Source organism: Adiantum capillus-veneris, chromosome 15 (genome assembly GCF_014529385.1).
Source record: "Adiantum capillus-veneris isolate H3 chromosome 15, ASM1452938v2, whole genome shotgun sequence".
Taxonomy (NCBI): Eukaryota; Viridiplantae; Streptophyta; class Polypodiopsida; order Polypodiales; family Pteridaceae; genus Adiantum; species Adiantum capillus-veneris.
This window is the reverse complement of record NC_140945.1, coordinates 122216986-122233702: the sequence shown is the minus strand read 5'-3', so window position 1 is coordinate 122233702 and position 16717 is coordinate 122216986. Positions and strand designations below refer to the sequence as shown.

Below are 16717 nucleotides of genomic sequence, written 5' to 3'. Positions count from 1 at the left end.
ATGTCATCAACATATAACACTAAGATGATGAACTTCCCATCTCCCAAATTCTTCGTGTAGACGCAGTGATCCGAGTTGCATCTTGTGAATCCATGATCCAGGATCCATCGATTGAATTTCAAGTACCATTGTCTAGATGCTTTCTTTAAACCATACAAGCTCTTCTTTAATCTGCAAACCATTTTCTCCTTACCTTTTACTTCATACCCCTTTGGTTGAAGTATGTAAATTTTCTCCTCTAAGTCACCGTAAGGGAATGCCGTATTTACATCCGTTTGTTCAAGATTTAGATCATGAGCAGCCACAAGGCTTAAGACAAGCCTAATTGAGTTCATTTTTACAACAGGAGAAAATATTTCATTAAAGTCAATACCTTTCTTTTGAGAAAACCCTTTTACCACAAGCTTAAACTTGTACCTTTTCTTCCCACCTTCTTCTTCCTTTAGCTTATATACTCATTTCTTCTGAAGTGTCCGCTTACCTTTAGGCAACTCAACCAACTCCCATGTTTGGTTGAGATGTAATGAGTCCATCTCCACTTGCATGCTCTTCATCCATTCTTCTTTGGATTCGTGTTGCATAGCTTCTTCGTATGATTCTGGCTCTCCAAAATTTGAGATCAAGAGATGGTTGAAGGAAGGAACAAACCTTTCTAGAGGTCTACTTGCACTTGTGGATCTTCGGGGAATAGGTTGAGGCTCCTCATTTGATTGACATTGTTGCACATTGTCACCGTTTGCAGTCCTTGAGTCTTCACCTTCCTGAAGCTCCATGTACTCATTACCTGTTTCTTTTGTTTGTTTTCTTTCCAAGTAATCTTTGTACATATTTTTTTCGTTAAAAATTACATCCCTACTCCTAAAGATTTTACCATCTTCAGGATTCCATAGGCGATACCCAAAGTCACCTTCTCCATGGCCAACACAGAAACAATTTTTGGACTTTGCATCTAGCTTTGATCTTAGGCTTCTATCTATGTGCATGAAAGCCTCACACCCAAACACTTTGAGAAATGAAAAACCTGTCCATGCCTCTTGTAGAACTCCCCCATCCAATGCCATTGAGGGTGACCGGTTGATTAAGTACACAGACGTACTTACAGCTTCCGCCCAAATCTCAAGCGGTAGGCGTACATGTAGCCACATGCTTCGTGCTTGCTCCATGATTGTCCTATTCATCCTTTCTCAAATCCCATTTTATTGAGGTGTCCTTGGGGTTGTCTTTTTAGCCACATGCTTTGTGCTTGCTCCATGATTGTCCTATTCATCCTTTCTCAAATCCCATTTTATTGAGGTGTCCTTGGGGTTGTCTTTTGCCTACGAATGCCATTGCTAGCACAAAAACTTTCAAAAGATTGGTTGAAATATTCACCTCCATCGTCGGATCTAAGGCATTTAACCTTGGTACCTACTTCATTCTCCACAAAGACTTTCCACCTTTGGAATATGGAAAAAAAATCGGATTTATTCTTCATGACATAAATCCATGTTTTCCTAGTTGCATCGTCTATGAATGTTACATAATACAATGAGCCACCAAGTGATGGTGTACTTGTAGGACCCCAAACATCAGAATGAACCAACTCAAGTTTTTTATTTTTCCTTTCATTTCCTGATTTTTGAAATTTTACCCTCTTTTGTCTACCATAAACACAATCTTCATAGAACTCTAAGTCCACTTGTTTCAAACCTGGTAGAAGCTTTTTTGTTTGAAGGATTTGCCCAAGCCGATAGTGCCACACCACATTGTCGACTTTTGTAGCTATTGCACAAGTTGAAGATTGCGTGCTAACAGTACACAAGTAAAGTGTACCGACCTTTTCTCCCTTGACAACCGCCAAAGATCCCTTTGAGATCTTCCACTGTTTGCTTGTGAATGCAATGTTGTGACCTTCATCATCCAATTGTCCTCTAGAGATCAAATTTTTGCAAAGAGAAGGAACATGCCTAACATCTTTAAGATTCCATTCATTTTTGTTAGCAGTTTTGACACAAAGTGTACCTTTGCAGACAATTTCACAAGCTTCATCATCTCCCAAGTATACATACCCAAAATTACCTTTGGTGTAATCTTGGAAATATTGCTTGTGTGATGTCACATGGAATGAAGCCTCGGAATGTACTATCTAGGAGCTAGACACATTGTCTAATAAGAGAATTAGAGCATCTTACTCTTCTTTACCTGCCACATTGGCCTCCGATGTTGGCTTGTTGTCTTGAGACTCCGAATCCTTCTTCTTCTTGGACCAACAATCCTTCTTGACGTGGCCCTTCTTGCCGCAGTTCCAACATTCAAGAACTGACTTTGTGCGTGACTTGCTCCGTCTTGAGCGATCACGACCCTTTTGGTTTTTGAACCTCTCCTTAGGTCTTCTTCTTGTTTCCACTGACAGTGCAACACTTGATGATTATCTTGTGCTTCTCCTTTGCATTTCCTCGCTTAGGAGAACACCCACAACATCATCAAACTTAAGAGTATTTGTGCCAGAAATAGAATTACTTACAGGCATCACAAGGTTGTCCCAACTATCTGATAGGGACGATAGTATAAGGAGAGCTCGCACTTCATCATCGAAATTTATTTTCATCGATTGAAGTTGACTTATGTTGGTGTTAAAGTCATTTAGGTGTTCTGCAATTGAACCATTCTCTGCCATCTTTAGGTTGAACAAGCACTTCATGAGGAATACCTTATTGGATGCCAATGGTTTCTCGTAGAAGTCGTCAAGTGACTTCATCAAGTCCTCCGGGGTCTTCATCTCCGAAACGTTAAAGGCCACCATTTACACCAAGCTTAACCGGATTGTTCCCAGTGCCTTTCGATCAAAGACAATCCATGCTTCATCTGCCATCGTGAGGGCTTCTTTGCAAGACTGCTTAATGGAAAATAGAGGTCCTTCTGGTAGAGATAGTTTTCAATCTACATCTTCCAATGTCGGTAGTTTTTTCCATTGACTTCTCAATCTTGAGCTTCCCTTCTTCCGCCATTACTCCCACTCAATTCAAGGAATCCTTTCCTTGAGATAATTTAGCTACGAGCAAAACTTGCTTTGATACCAATTGTTAGGAAATATGACGTAGCTAAGTAGATAATTGAGTAGATTACTTAATGGAGAGAGATAATTTATACACACAAGAGATTATAGGGTAGAGAGAGAGAGAGAGTACACACGATATATGTGGTTCACCCAATGTGGGCTACATCCACGGGAAAGCAGCCACTTAATGGCTTTAGTACTTCAAACAAGAAATAGGTTACAAAGGGATTATACCCGTAATAGGGCTCCCACCTTGCTTCACTCTCACCACCTCACACCCACCTTGTTGCATCAAATTCACACTGTGAAATGTGTGTAGAAATGGCCTACTTTTATAGGCCAAAAGGGCTACCCTCTCTCATGAGAGGCAGCCATTGTAGCCGCCCTTGTGTAGATTAGTCCCCTCCAATCCGCCCATGTGTGGCCACCCTTGAGAGGACAAGTCCTCCTTTGAAATCGGCCACCGGCCAACCGGCCAAACGACTGGCCGTTTCCCGACCACTTTCCGACTGCCTTCCTGCCATAATATTCCGACGAAAAGGAATATTCCGGCATGAAAATTTGGTTTTTGGCGAGTGATTTTTCTTCATGCACGATGGCTTCTCCTCATAATGGGCACCTTACAAATGTCCATTTTTAATACAAAAAATCATAAGGGGTAAATCAGGCTCCAAGAGATTGGTTTGCAAGTTCTTGTTGCAAAGGACCAACCTCATTTGTCAAAGATCCATACAGTGAGGCATCATTGCAGCTTTTCTTGGTCCTCCGATAGCTCTATCTGAAGCTCAAGGATTTGGCCATGCAGCATGTCAGGTGTCTCTCTTTGGCTTGCAAGATCTTGCCCCTAACTCGCTAATTCAATGAGGGTCTCTGATTCTTTGGGAAGTAGAACTATAGGGTGTTTGCATGCAAGAATTTGGGTTATTGGTGTTGCTTGCCACCACTTTTTCTGTAATGCGACCATGACCAATGCCAGCATTCTTTGGGTGGTCTAACTAATCTACCGGCCTCCCTAGGATGCTATGTTTGTTGTATGAAGTAAAGTGCCATTTGGTTATTATTTGGTATGATCCTCTATGAATCTTTGTAGAAATACTCCTGCTAGCCCTTTTTGTGCTGCAAATTTGGTAGCTTTATTGGAGATGAATCCTTTGCATGGCCGCTAATTCAAAATAGTTGGTGACACACAAAGTGGTTTGGACATAGATTCCTGTACTGTTTGAGACTAAGTGACTCCCCTTACAGTCGGGACTCATCGTCTTCAATGCTGACAATAGCTGGGAGGTCTTTCTCCTTACCATACCCCCCCCCCCTCTCTCTCTCTCTAGCGTGGTTAAGTTCTTCTTCCATATTTGCAAATCAAGTGAACATGCAATGATTAGAAAGTTCAAAAGTGAAGTTAATAAGTCATCATGTTGAAATTTCTTATTGAATACCACTTATATAGGTGCAAGAAAGAGATATGATAACTTAATCATGTTGCAAGAAAGAGACATAATATCTACCACCATGTTGTAAGAAAGAGACAAGATAACTAGATCAATTATATAATTTTCATTTCCCCCTAGAGACAAGACAAAAATCAAATCATCACTTCAGTCATCAGCTGGTCATAGACCAGAACTCATTACAATGTCATTACCCACTCTATGGGCACCGTTTAGATAGAGAGATAGATCAAAAGCGTTAGGTCAGGTCGATGGATTATTTTGCTTGCCACTCTCAAGATGTGTAGGTAAATTTCTCAAAAATCCCTTCTGTTTGCTCTTGGGGCACGGACATGCACTTTAAGAGCCGTTTACAAGTATGGCACATGGAGAAGATGTCCATGTATTTAGTCCAAGGGGGAATTAGTAGATATACATTTTGGGGTGGCCCATGAAAAATCCCTCTCACTTTGCTTTCTAGTTTCAATACCCAAGTTGGGGAGAGGAGGAAAGTCGGCCGTTGTTTTGGTCTTTGCACATGACCCCCAATCCACAATTCCTAATTAGACTCCCTTCTACCCATGAAAAATCTCTCTCACTTTGCTTTCTATCTGCAATACCCAAGTTGCGGAGAGGAGGAAAGTTGGGCATTGTTTTGGTCTTTGTGCATTGACCCCCAATCCACAATGCCTACATAGACTCCCTTCTACCCAGATGCCCTTCTACCCAAAATGGAGCATCATGTTGCGGGGGTGCAGGTCATTATGGAGGTAGTCATGCGCATATAGATACTTTAGGGTTTAAAGAAGAGCATTAATTGTCTGCAAAATATTATTGTGGAATAGCTCTATTGTTCCTTTAGTGTTTACATAACCATGAATGGCCAATCGACTTCCATTTTCAATGCACTCTTTTCCCAATTGTGGAGCCTATATGTTGAAGATTGTAGTATCTGGCAAAAGATGTAATACATGGGGCATTTGTGACTAGTCTAAAGCAATAGCAACACTAGCAACACTAGCAACAAGATCTACTCTAATGGTGGCTCCTAGATCTTTGAAAACATTGGAAGAGCTTCTTCCACTCTCGTATGTTTCATTGATATTTCTAGCTTCTCCTTGCTCTTGAACTTAGTATAAAATTGCTGCACAAGTTGGATGTGAGTAGTTATGCCTAACAAAGTAGTAATTTCAAGATTTTTAAGCTGTTGAAAAGTCTTTGCGATCTGCCCGATAGACTTCTTGACCATGTTCAATAATGAACTTGATGTCATTAGAGATATGTCAAAAGAAATTGGTGCAAATATGAGCTGGAGCTAGTCAAATACAGACTTCGTTAAAGTCTCTATAAATTGGTAATAATGCTTCAAAGCTGAAGGGTTTAGGGTCAAATATCGGCCTCTGACATATGATAAAAGTGGTGTACTATAACCTTGGAGACAAACTTTTCCAAATGTTTTGCCAGCTTGGTGTCCACCATATCTGCACGATATAATTTCAAAGCATAAACATTATGATATGAATGCAAACTATCGAAATCATGTCATGATTGTGAACCATAAACATTGACATAATTTATAGCAAAATACACTATGTTATGATTGCAAACCATACATTATACAATAAATGATTGAAAGTTTAAAGAAAAACAAAGCACACACAAAGAGAGAGAGAGAGAGAGAGAGAGAGAGAGAGAGAGAGAGAGAGAGAGAGGTGAACATGCCAGGAGTGTGAGGTACGCTCATTACAAGAACTGGACCCTGTTATGTGTGCAAGGGGGAATGTAAAGGGTTAGAGAATACATGTAATTGGCAAAAGGAGCATACATGTGAACAACCCAACTTGTGTGAGGTATGCTTAGTACAAGTCCTGGTCTTTGTTGTAAGTTATAATATTGATTGATAATATAATCAATATAATCCCTAATGAAGTGTCTAGAACTCACAACATAACCATCAGCAGGCAACTTAACAATCTTAGATTCAAGCTAAACATCGTATGTATCTACATCCAAGACAACACCAAGTCATCTAGTGATGAACAATGGCATATTTATGGTAGAAAGTACAAGGGTAATGTGTGTCATGCTAAGAAGACGGGGGCATATGTATGCATCTCTCCACTCTTAGCTTGATGAGCGTAACCCTCATATTTCTATGTAGTAATAATGACAATGTGACCTAGTCTAATCCTTGATGAAGTGTGTGGAACTCACAACACAACCATTGGTGGATAACTTAAGAATCTCAAATACAGGCCACGCATAGTATGTATCTACATCCAAGACAACACCAAGTCATCTAGTGACGAATAATGAAGTGTGTATGGATTCCAAAGCATAAGGGTAATGTGAGTCACACAAAGATGAAGAGGGTATCAAGTACGTATCTCTCCACTCCCTATTTGACGAGTAGCACTCTTTCATTTCTATGCAGTACAAACGATGATGTCTCCTGATCTAAAATTGATAATCCTATAGGTCACTCTGAAGTGAGAGGTGTAGCATCATGCCTACTGCACTCCATGAGTTGACCACTAAATTTGTACTCAACTCTATGGTGAGAGATAAACTACTATATGGCACACGAGTGAGAATCTAAGTCTGTTTTGAAAACCTTCCCTAAAGTGAGCCATTTGGCTGCACAACAAGGGAAGAGAGACTAAATTCTACTCACTTTTGGAGTGAGCTGTATGGATGCACACCACAAAGTGGCCTATAGCATACAAGCCAACTCTGTGTTGAGAGAGAAATTGCTACACCACACGAGTATGTCACAACACAAAAAAACAAGCTAGCATGTATAATCAAGTGAAAAATTATACCTGAATAGTGCTCTACATGTCGGTGGTCGTACTGTAGCTAAGTGACCTCTCCTACTAGTAGTCTCTCAAGATCTCATAATGCAAGAGGTACTTGCCGATTTTGATTGAAATTGGTGTCTGTTCATTTTATAAGTATTTTCTTTGATTGAAAGATGTTGGGATCAAAAAAGAAAAATTTGGGTATTCGAACATCATTCGGGATTACGGCATATGATAGCATTTTATACATATACTTTTTAAAAGCCAGACATATAAATGTAACCCAAGACACATATTGCTAAATTTAAGCCTAATTTAAATGCCACTTTCAAAATAGAAACATTACTTTGTAAGTTTGGACTTAAGGACTGCAAACCTATTGCTAGTTTGAAATTGAGTCTTCGTGATGCTGATGATCTTGCCCATGTCACTCTTTACCAAACTTATATTGGATGCCTTATTTATGTATGCAACATGAGGCCCGATATTATTCAATTTGCAGTCTTACATGTCAACAAATTTATGCATAGCCCAAGGTCTACACATTGGCACGATGTCAAGAGGATTTGTAGCTACTTGAGTGGCATGTTATGTCTTGGATTATTTTATCCCAAGGGAGCTCATTGCCTCCAGATTTACATGTTTTTTTGGACTTAGATTGGGCTGGTTGTTATGACACATGGGTGTCCATGAGTAATTTTTGTTTCATGCTCGCCAGTTCATGCATATCATGGTTGAGAAAGAACCAATCGATTGGAGCCACGTCCAATTATGAAGCTGAGTACAAGGAAGTCTTCACAACTACGATTGAGTGTGTATGGCTCAGATACCTTATGGTTGATTTGGGTGTTGGACAGAACACTGCCAACATCATCTACATTGACAATCAGAGTGAATTGGTAGTTGTGAAGAACCTAGTTTTTCATGCTCGCACAAAGCACATTGAGGTGCATTATCACTATGTCAAAGAGATACTCTCAGTAGGAGAGCTCAACTTGTCTTATGTGCCAACACATGACAACCTTGCAGATCTTTTCACAAAGGAATTATCTTGTGAGAAGTTTGAAGCTTTTCGCAAAGCTTTGGGCTTACTCCCCTTTGTGGATTGATCATGTCCTCAGGGCATGACAATCCCCTATACACTACATGCCAGATCTCGTTCACCGCATCACTCCCAGGGGGGATTTGTTACCATACATATGTGGTAGTGATGTATGTGAACACAATTAGGACCGCCGGGGTATTTTTTCTCTCACTAGAAGGTTTTTTCCCCTGTGCATTGTATATATGCACATAATTCTAGGGCTAACTTATCTTTCCATTGTGCACTAAGCAATATACTCTCTATTGTGTGCCTTGAGATTCTTCATCTTCTCCAAGTTGTGTGCGTTTCCTTGCAACCATATTACCAACATCATGACTACAAGTAGCTGCAAGCCATGAGTGGCATAATTAACCTCATGTATCATGAAATTTTGTGAATTTTAAGCTACAAATCATCCTTCTTGTATCAAAACACCTCTAAAGGCAAGGTTATTGGTCTCTATTACTGCCTCAAATCTTTGGTGAAACACAAAAGTTTGAGAATAGGACTTGAGATCAGATTCTCTTTTTGTTTAAAATAGCATGCTCATCTTGCCAATTGATTTTTGTATTCTTCTTCAAAAACTCTACCAATGGTGCTATTTTGAGAGCATATTCCTTTACAAATGTCCTATACCATCCCATGATTCCTAAAATTGTCTTGACTTTTCTTTGAGAGGTATGTCATGGCCATTCCACAATATTTTTGATTTTCTCAGGGTCAACTAATAACCCTTTAGGTGAAATGACAAAACCTAAACGAGTGACTTAAGGATTGAAAAATGTGCACTTACTTCTTTTTGCAAAAAGCTTGTGTTGACGTAGGATCTCTAATACCTTTTGAGCATAAGCTTCATGCTCTTTTCTAGATTTTGAATAGACCAAGATATCATCAAAGAATATCAAAACAAAATCATCTAAAAATTCTCAAAATACATCTTGCATTAAGCGATTAAAAGTTGCAGAAGCATTCATGAGACCAAAAGCCATGACTATGAATTTGGAGTGGCCATAACAAGTGTTAAATGTTGTCTTGGGGATATCAATGCCTTGAATTTGGATTTGATGATAGCTTGAGAAAAGATCAATCTTTGTGGACATCTTGGTTCCATGTAAATAATCAAGCATCTCATCTATATGGGGGATAGGGTACTTATTCTTCACGGTTACTTGGTTAAGACCTTGATAATCAATGCATAGCTAAAAAGATCCATCTTTCTTCTTTTGAAAGAGAACATGTGCACCCCAAGGAGATGTGCTAGGTCCAATGACTCCTTGCTCAATAAGCTAATGAAGTTTCTCCTTAAGCTCTATTTCTTCTGAGAGTGAAAATTTGTAGCACTTTTTTGATATCAATTCACACATATGAATGGTCTTGCTCTCATGATCCACTTCTCTTGGTTGTGCAAGTTTAGTTAGCTCTTCACAAAAGAAATCTGAATATTCTTGTAGCAACATTAGCTCAATGTCAAAAGATTGCCTTTTTGTCCTGTTGAGTTTGACTACAAAAATCTATTGTCCTTCATGAAGACCTTTCAAAATACAATTTTCTTTGACCAAATGATACTTTGGTCATCCATTCATTCCTTGAGTTGATACTTCTTGGCCTTGGTTGTCGATGAATGATAGCCTTCCTTGTGCACAATGGATATGGCTAGTTAACGAATCCATCCCAACAACTTTATCATAAATACCTATTAAAAGGGTTCTAAGGTAGGTAATTTATATGTGCATGATGGCTAGTTAACCAATCCATCCCCAAGAACTCCATCATATGGAAGGGTTTAAAAGGTAGCTGAAGTAGTACAACCCCCTAACTCAAATTCTATATTACCCATAGAGAATTGAGATGTGACTTCCTTCCCATTTGTTACTTCTACCCTCCTTTTTCTTGCTAGATTCTAATTAAGCCTTAACCTCCTTAAACATCTTGATGAAAAAATGAATGAGCACCACCATAGTCAATAAGAAGCTTAAATAATTCACCTTGGTGATTTGCAGGTGCTTGAATGATAGCATGCTATTGATGGGCCCCGGGGTTGTCGATGAAGTAGCATGAATAGCTTCTCTTTCTTCTTACTCTTCTCTCAAGGCTGGTTTCCCTATGGCAGTAGGAACTCTTGCAGAAGCTCCACCATGCCCTTGTCCTCATCCACCATTTCTTCCACCACAGTTGATATGTTGTCCTCTTTCTAGAACTTGGGTATTTGTAGGTAAAGATTACCTTGGACAAGTGTTTCTAAAATACCCTAGATCATTGCATTCAAAGAATCCTGAGACATTGGAGTTTGGAGTTCCAATTGCTTGACCTATAGCTACAGGTTGAGATTGATAGGGTGGGCTAGTTGGCCTTTGATTCCTATTCAAGGGCATTCCTCTCCTAGCACCATTCTTGGATTTCCATTGTTCCCCCTTTTGAGAGTTAGCCATTTCTTAAGCTAAAGGTTTGGATCTTAGGAGAGAATCTTGGAGGTTAGTTGGACTCATTGCTTCAAGGAAAATGTCATAGGAGCATTTAGTCCTTGATAGCAATTTTGAGAATAAAGCTATGTTAGGCATGTTCCTCTTACCAGTGATGTTAAGCTTTGATTGACAAGTAGCTTCATACATGATGGAGAATACCACAAATTTCTAGTAAGCCACATGAATAGGATTGGGCAATTTTGACTGTAAGACTATGTAGCATATGAAAACACTAGCCCTAGGCGAACTAAATATCAAACATTCATTCCCTACTACAAGAAAATAATTCATTCTCCTAAAATGATTAAACCACACTCTGATACCAGTGTGAGGTCCTCGCTCGACCAATATAAAGTGTGGAGTACCATTGATAAGTTTTCAGCCCTTTTTCCATACACAGTGAGAGAGAAGCAGTAGACATCACTCTTGCTACAACTATAACTTTAGGCATGAGCCACTAGTGAAGGGTTTGTCTCATCTCACATTGTAAAGTTAAACCTCCTAACTCTACATGGACACCATAAGTTTGTGAGTTTCAACCTTGTAGATCCTCAAACAAGAGCCACTGACTGTTGAACTTCACTTAGCCTACAATGTTATACATCTAAACAAAAATAAACTTTAGAAACTGCATACTCCTTGATAACTGATTTTGACATTTCTCCCCCATAGATTTTAGAGGCACAATCATCAAGTTTCACTGATCCCTAAGGAATAACATCAGCAAAGCTAACAAAAAGGGAAAAAAAATGTTTGGAAGGCTACCCAACTGATCGGGTCCACCTATCCATATAATATTGTTGTTGTGGCTTCATCCTTCAACTTTCCACACCATATTGACACCACTTTGATTTTTTGTTTTCTAATTACTACCACATTGTTTAAAAAAATCAAGTTTTTTAATCATTTATCTCACATGTTTGTTCCAACAACCTTTCAAATAGTGTTGAAGGCATTTTTAAAAAAAAAGGAGTAGGTCAATTTTCTCCAAGAAACTCTTGGAATAGGTTTCTCTTAGAAAATTGACTTGCACAATCAAGACACATCTGCATATACATTATTCATATAAAATCCGTGCCATTCTTGAGCGTCCCATACCACTCGGCAAGTAACTCATTGAGCCAACCTAAACTTTGTCTCATTGCACAAAAAAACAAGAAGTCCATAGTGTTCCCCTAGGCCAACTTGGACATACTCCCGTCATCGCGACAACGGTTCCCCCTGGGCATCATCTCACGCCATGGCAACATCCACATGATTTCAATGCTAGTAAGAGTCTAAGAGAAACCATACAAAAAGGTTCAGCAAATATTCTTTCCTAGTAAATCAGCCTATCCCAAATTGTTTTTTCCTAGTTTAAGACAAAATGTCGTGCTTCTAGGGATAAATCCTATGTTTCTGTGGGTGCTTTTCTTTAAGATTGGTTTTCCTATTGATTCTCTAGGGTCACATATGCAATGTATTCATACCTTGAATGACATTGATAACATGTGAAACATCCATTGCAGATATACTTGGTATCACGTCTTTGTGCTCCATTGGTGTCACGAAGTTGTTGGGACCTGCTTCATGATCATTTGTCGCCTAATCTTGAGCTCTTTTTTGAGGTGCAATAGCTACTATGCTTAGATTACTTCATTACTCTCTTGTATTTTCTAAGGGTAGCCAATAATGCACTAAGGCTATTAAATGCACTCTCATAAGCCTTAGGTAATTTTCTCTATTTAATTCCTTCTCTATAGCTGGCTTTAACATAAATACCTAGTTTATAGATTCTTATGAGTTAAATAGGATATCTAATAATAATCATAGGTAGATATAGCTAAGAGATATCTACCCTAATTATCTCATAGTTAACTAAAATAAACTTGTAATTTTTCTATCCAATTTATGTGATAAAAAAGACAATTTTACTAAAAAGAATGAGCAAAATTAGGGTAATAAGATTATCCTAGTTATCTCTAGTTTTCCTAACATTGAATCACCATATCTAAATTATTGGTATTTTTTCTAGCTATATTTCTAATTTTAAGCCTAACTTTAGTATTATTTTAGCTAAAAATGACCAAAATAAGTAATAAAAAGCTTTAATTTTTTTATAAAAATTTATAAAACTCTAAAATTCAAAATACACACCTTGATATAAGGGTTTCATTTTTAAAGATCATATGAATATTTAATATATTTTTTTAATCTTAGAAATTTTAAAATTAAGTAAAACTTAAAAAGAAAAAATTAGGCAACATAATGATACCATTGCCTAATTGTGCATAAAAATAATTTTTTCTCTATTTGAATCGGCAAAAAATCAATTGTCTGGCTAAGAATTGACTAAGATTGATGATAACCTCTCTTATCCATGCAATAGACAATCTAATTCTAGCTTTAATTTTCACAATAAATCTTTAGTTTAGTTGATTTTCACTGAGCAAAATTGAGCTCACCAATACTTTTCTTCATTATAAGTATGCATAATACTTAATTAATAAATTACTGTACTATACACTTAACAAGAGCATAATCACAATACCTAATTACTCAATTAAGCTTAATTATGCATAATATACTATGCATGATTAGCATAACCACTCTTGGTTCGTCAAACGAGGTGAGTAAATAATAGGGATTTTAGCATAGAGAAAGACTTGTCAAAACTGCATGGACATTCTAGAGAAGAATTAGCATAATAACACTTAATTACCTCATAAATCCGCTTGAGTCTTTGATCTAAGTGGATTTTGGATGGAAGTAAAAATCTCGAGTGCAACAAATATTCCCAACACAACATGTAAATATGTGAGAACTCAGTGCCTATTTATAGTTTTTGTTAAGTAGGGGGCCTGCTTTAAGTTGTCCCCTTGCTATAGAAGCAAGCCCCTAGCTTGGTAGCTTATCCTAACATTCTAATTTAGGCCTAGTGAGGTCATGGAGGTCACCCAATGCTTCTACACTGCCAAGTTGGTCACGTTCTAGGGCTTCCAGGCCTTGTAGTAGCTTCCATGCTAGCCACATTGCTCCCCATGTCATTCCATGTTTAACCCATGTGATTTCTTGCAAAAGTGTCTAGTCTCGAGAGGCCTATCAGGTAAAATATGTAGATGGACATAAAAGACTTGGAAGAATCAAGGCATCTTACTCTTCATCCAAATTGTTCGCTTTTGCTACTTTATACGAGTTTGGAAGGCTAGGAACCAATGTATCTTTGAAAAAGATCGCTCGATGGCCAACTTCAAATAAACTATCCACGGAAGCAAAGAAGTGATAATCTCCATTGGAAAACACACGATCGATCTCTAAAGAGTGGAATCAAGCAATCAAAGTCCGGTAGCATCTAACCATCAATTGTAGCTATCTTTGTAGCTCTCCTGGTGTTGAATCCTATAGTCCCTCTTTGAAATTGTTGTCCCCTCAAGGCATAGATTATGCTTGAGGGTCATTGTAAATTAATAAATTGCTGCAGCAATGAAAAATAAGTCTCGCTTTAGTTAGGATTTGCAAACTAAATTTTTGTTCATTGTAGTAGCACATTAGCTGTCCAACAACATATATTTATCTTTATGGAAAGAAATTGTAAATTAACTTAAAATGAATCTTGCATTGCTACCATTGCACTTCTACAGGCCTCAACACTAAAGAGATTGTAGTCAAATTCTCAATCAATTTTATTTATGTATTCTACAAGAATTGTTGTAGAGGATTGAAACAAGGAAAAATACACGAGGACAAAAGGAATAGATAGCCAATGTATGCTCCACAATGGCATGCATATGCTATGATGATATCTTAGAGTTCTTACATCTTATAAGCAATCAACTGGCACATAGGGATACCGTGCACGATCTGAGCAATAGTCGTAGGTGATGAAGCTACTTTTGACCGAGGAAAGCTTATCATAGTCAATAGGGGGAGGGATGGGTGCTGGTTTTACTTGAAAGTTGCGATAACTAGCATTAAATGGGGCATTTGCCCAATTTATGTTCACAGAGCCACCCTTTGTGGCCCAATCACCACCATTCCAAATACTTGAGTAGACTCCCATAGCTTGTTGATCCAAATATGGTTGTCCAGATGTCTTGTTGAAAACACGAATTGGAGTTCCATCCACAAAAAACCTAAGAGAAATTTATTTTCATTTTGATACTCTATTATAAGCCAGACTCAATTTGTGCTATAATGAATCTTAGATGAAAGATGTACACTCTTAATTAATTATTAGCTTTACGTGTGCAAGACATGAAGGGTTTTTATAAGTGATGGCAAAGAATTTACCAACCCTTTAGGCAAAAAATCATTCCTATCGATGCATCCATGCAAATTCTCTCTCTCTCTCTCTCTCTCTCTCTCTCTCTCTCACACACACACACACACACACACACACACACACACACACACGTGTGTGCGCCCACGCGTGCACACACACAAATGACCACATGAAAAGTACCAATGATGACCACCCTAGCAATGTATTAGGGCAATGGGTAATTTGGTTCCGATGACAACCCCTTACAACCATATTTTACTTGAAACCATAAATAAATCTTTTGAAAAGAATTTCCCTTGAAGGGGTGATAGATACAGAAGTAATGTGTATCGAATTGTTGAAAATTATAGGTAGATGAAAGCATGGATAATAAACCAAAGAAAAAAAAGAAGCAAAGCCATGGACATCTGTATTTCTTTTTGAGATAGTAATATATCTATATCTAACTCACCTATTGTGAGTATTGCCAAAAAAAAAACATGAGTTTGAGTATATGTGTGTGTATGAGAGTGAGAGTGAGAGAGAGAGAGAGAGAGAGAGAGAGAGAGAGAGAGATTTGTTGTTGGTGCTTACACTGCTAGCTTAGGAGTCCAAAATATTTGATAGGTGTGAAAGTCGGCAGTAGGGTCAAACCAAAGATACATGCGTTGCTCGCGTCCTCCCACGCCATTTACGAACACATTTGTTTGCAATGTATAAGGTTGTCCACTCTCATTACCCAAGAATTCAAAGTCCAGCTCATCATGGTATGGTGTTTGGGATGACAACTGTAAAAGGCATAATTTTCTTGCATATTGTAAGTAGCCTAGACACTTCACAATTAGACAAACTGTACCACCATTTCACCTGTCCTTGGATGCTAGCACAAGAAGTTTTGGACAAATTCTCACAGTAATCCCCACATTGTGACTTACCTCAACATCATGAGCTTCTGTGAGGGAGGCACCGCATACCTAGCTAGGTATGCGGTGCCTCTCGAGCAGAAGCTCATGATCTTATGCATTGTGTGAAAAACACTTTAAAAGACTCCGTTTTCCTACATGAGAAAATTTCTAAATCTTCTTGTGTGGTATCATCACACAACAAAGCTAAATCTCAAAAGGAGACCCATTTATCCATAGTTGAAGGTTTTTACACTAAATTTATCAAGTTTTTTTGCAATTTCCATGCTAGATTACACCAAAGCCTTGGCCTTGGCCTTCTTCAGGCATGGTAATGAAGGGGAAGTGAATGAGCAAATTAGCTTTTTTAACCTCTTAGTAGTAGCTTTTGGCAGAAAATAATGGTGGTAGACTTTCTTATCCTTCACAAGATGCGAGTGACGAATGGTGTTCGGACCGATAATTCAGCAAACTATAAAACCGTAGTCGTATAACCAAAGAAATCTTGATTAGGAGAATTAGGGATTGGACACCATTAAGCTACTTTTCTCAGGCACAAAGCAAAGTGAGCAATCACAAGTCTCTTAGGCTATGTTTCTTGGTAGCATATCACTCCTTGCAACTATCTCTTGGTTTTGTGAACCTTGACTAGCATTAGCAAAGAAGAAATGGCAGTAAATTCCTTTATCTTTATATTTTGAATTTTAGGAAATATATATATGTGATGCTCACATAGTATGCTGTCACTGTGCCTGCTGAGTCCC

At 38.3% G+C, this 16717-nt stretch overlaps 1 protein-coding gene across 1 annotated transcript in view; it reads right to left on the bottom strand.

Moving 5' to 3' along the window:
* Nucleotides 1–14449: 14449 nt before the first annotated feature.
* Nucleotides 14450–16717, bottom strand: part of LOC147441408 (xyloglucan endotransglucosylase/hydrolase 2-like) — a 3567-nt gene continuing 1299 nt past the window's right edge. Inside the window, exons 2-4 of the mRNA XM_086483055.1 lie at nt 16686–16717; nt 15646–15839; nt 14450–14923 (exon numbers count right to left, since the gene is read on the bottom strand). The exon at nt 16686–16717 is cut by the window's right edge and continues 69 nt beyond it. Coding sequence (XP_086339181.1) covers nt 14611–14923; nt 15646–15839; nt 16686–16717 — 539 coding nt within the window. The 3' untranslated portion in view covers nt 14450–14610. The remainder of the gene's footprint in view (nt 14924–15645; nt 15840–16685) is intronic.